Raw genomic sequence first — 3,127 nt, forward strand, 5'->3', positions numbered from 1 at the left:
CTTTTTAAGATGGTTTGAGATTAATAAAGAGAATTTAAAAAAAGGAAAGCAGAATAGATATGTATCCGCGCGCGCGCGCGCGCGTGTGTGTGTGTGTGTGTGTGTGTGTGTGTGTGAAAATATTGATTGGATGTTATGTTTTGCAGTAGAGATTAATATTCGTAAATTAATATTAATATATAATTAATTTAATAGATATATGATTGATAAACACAAGTATTTATTTAAACGTTCCAATTTTGTTATCCAGGTGAAAGTCAGTAGTCCGGATTACGCGAACATGAAGAAGGAAGATGTACTTGCGGACTTTATGCTGCGAATCGAGCATTACCAGGAACGATATCAGCCTTTGGACGAAGAATGCGAGAGCGACTTGTCATTCATGAAAATATACAACACCGGCGAGAAGGTGCTGGTCCATAAGCACGAAGGCCATATACAAAGTAGAATAGTTTACTATCTTATGAACATTCATATTGTGCCACGCACGATTTATTTGACCAGGCATGGTGAGAGCCTGATGAACCTCGAGGGCAGGATAGGCGGCGATTCGGACTTGAGCGAGCGAGGACATGAATATGGCAAGGCATTAGCAGATTACATCAGTAATCAGAATATACAGGTAATCCCCTTTGACCTTCTTACAACGCATATTTTATCGATTTATTAATTTTATACACGCACGTACGCACGCACGCACGCACGCACGCACGCACACACGCACGCACGCACGCACACACGCACGCACGCACGCACGCACGCGCGCGCGCGCGCACACACACACACACACACACACACACACACACACACACACATATATCGCGATAAAAATTTTTATTTGATTTTAATTCCGATTATAATAATCTTAGCTTTAAATAATATGTGGATAGATAGAGATGTGTATAATCATTTTTAAGAAAATTAAAATTTAAAATATAATATTCAATGATCAAAGTGCGCATATTTTTTTATATGCATTATAGAAGCGCCGTATTATTCTCTACATCTTATTTTGATCATGCTCGATTCTTGAAACAATCTTGCTCCGCGTTATGTTATGTTGTTATGTTAAACAACATGATATCTGCATATATAGGGCTTAAGAGTTTGGACTAGCTGGCTGAAAAGGACCATTCAAACTGCGGCTGACGTAAAAGCACCGCAGGAAAGATGGAAGGCTCTCAGCGAAATTGACGCTGTAAGTTAAAACATTAGATAGACTAGCTAATTAAACAATTTCTTACCTTTGCCTCTCTTTGTGGATCAATCTAGGGTATTTGTGAAGAAATGACTTATGAAGAAATTTCCTCGAAATATCCTACGGACTTTGCCGCGAGAGATCAAAACAAATTCTCCTATCGTTATCCAAGGGGAGAAAGTTACGAAGATCTTGTTGCACGACTGGAGCCTGTGATAATGGAACTGGAACGTCAGGGTAACGTTTTAGTTGTCAGTCATCAAGCGGTCATACGGTGTTTACTCGCTTACTTTCTGGACAAGAATGCAGGTCAGTAAAGTGTTTTAATTATAACAATTTATCATCGTCTCATAAGATATTGAAATTTGTTCTTTTGCTCTCTTGATTACTTGCACGCGCAAATCGAATGATACAATCACCGATAATACGTAACATGTCTGATAATACGTAACACGTGATGACGTCCAAGAATGAAGAGATTGGAATGTCGAGATGTTAAACACAACTTTTGGCCTTCAACGTATTAAAATGTGTAGAGAAAAGAAATGATAAATAGTTATGCACGTAAAAGCGGATTATAATGACGTAATTATTCGTTTTGTTCAGCAAAATAACTCATTTTTTCTACACAGTACGCGATTCCTCCTTTCATTCCATTCCATTGATACGGCATGAAAAGCATATATCTAACATAAGATATAAAATAAAAAATTATTTCTATATTATAGTTAATTAATTCTAATATAGTTCATTCAAGTTGTTTTTTTCTTATTTCAGATGAATTACCATATTTAGAAGTACCTTTGCATACTATCATGAAATTAACACCTGTCGCCTATGGTTGCAAGGTGGAGCATATTCGACTACCGATAGAAGCTGTGGATACTCATCGACCGAAACCAAAGGTAGAAATTATCATAATAAAGTCGTAACAACTGTATCTTTCTCCCTCGAGTGCGCTTTACTTGCTGAAAGTAGAGATGGCGAAAGCAAGTATCTTGCTGTTTGCTTGCAAATTTTCCGTTACCAATACTTTATGCCAATAAAATATATAATTCCTATGCGCTGCTTATGTTTTAATGTTCCCAGAATGCCTGACTCTTAGCCGTAGGGGAAAACGGACTATTTTCTTGTATCTAATCAAAACCTCATCCTAGAATCATCTGCATCCGTCAAAAAAAAACCACTTTCATAAATTAAAAATTCGTCGCATGCACTTTTCCTATGGACCTGGGACAAATATGTCACTTGTGTGTTTTATTCTAAATTTTATGTTTATATTATGTATATAAAATTGTATTGTTATATATATAAAATTGTCGCATAACGTCAGTCTTGTGGAAAGATAATTATTGTAAAAAGATAATTATTTGTAATCATATTCTTGCTGGATAATTATTAATTTTTAGATTTATCTGTTCATCATTTTTTTCAGAAAGTATAAGTATAAAACATCGACATTGCGGAATCGTGATGGTATCAAACGCTAATGTGTATTTCTATTAAGCTTGTTCACAGCGATATGATAAGTTTTTATTAAACTTGTACTTATCAATGTGTGTGTGTGTGTGTGTGTGTGTGTGTGTGTGTGTGTGTGTGTGTGTGTGTGTGTGTGTGTGCGCGCGCGGCGCGCGTGCGTGCGTGCGTGCGTGCGTGTGTAAAAAAATACAATACTATGCTTTTTATAAAAGCTTTTTAAAAAAGAGAAATCTAGAAATTCAAGTATAACAGTACTTATATACAGAAAATATGTGCATATGCAATACAAGTAAATATCTAGGCCGGTCCGTTTTTATTTAAGATTGTCTTAAGTAACATCTTAAGATACTAATACGGTCCTCTGATTGATTCGTAACATCTTAAGACAGTCTTGAATATAAGAATCGACTATGAATATCGGCCATAAAATCTCAATGGTTGTTTAATAAA

At 36.0% G+C, this 3,127-nt stretch overlaps 1 protein-coding gene across 1 annotated transcript; it reads left to right on the forward strand.

Moving 5' to 3' along the window:
• Positions 1-195: 195 nt before the first annotated feature.
• On the forward strand, positions 196-2,579 carry LOC105625306 (6-phosphofructo-2-kinase/fructose-2,6-bisphosphatase 1; the record flags this gene model as incomplete). Its single annotated transcript, XM_012206643.1, has 5 exons — positions 196-622; positions 1,097-1,198; positions 1,273-1,507; positions 1,976-2,103; positions 2,288-2,579. Coding segments are annotated over 5 exons (901 nt in total), but the record flags the coding sequence as incomplete, so codon positions are not given.
• Between the last annotated feature and the right edge of the window lie 548 nt (positions 2,580-3,127).

Source organism: Atta cephalotes (genome assembly GCF_000143395.1).
Source record: "Atta cephalotes unplaced genomic scaffold scaffold00794, whole genome shotgun sequence".
Taxonomy (NCBI): Eukaryota; Metazoa; Arthropoda; class Insecta; order Hymenoptera; family Formicidae; genus Atta; species Atta cephalotes.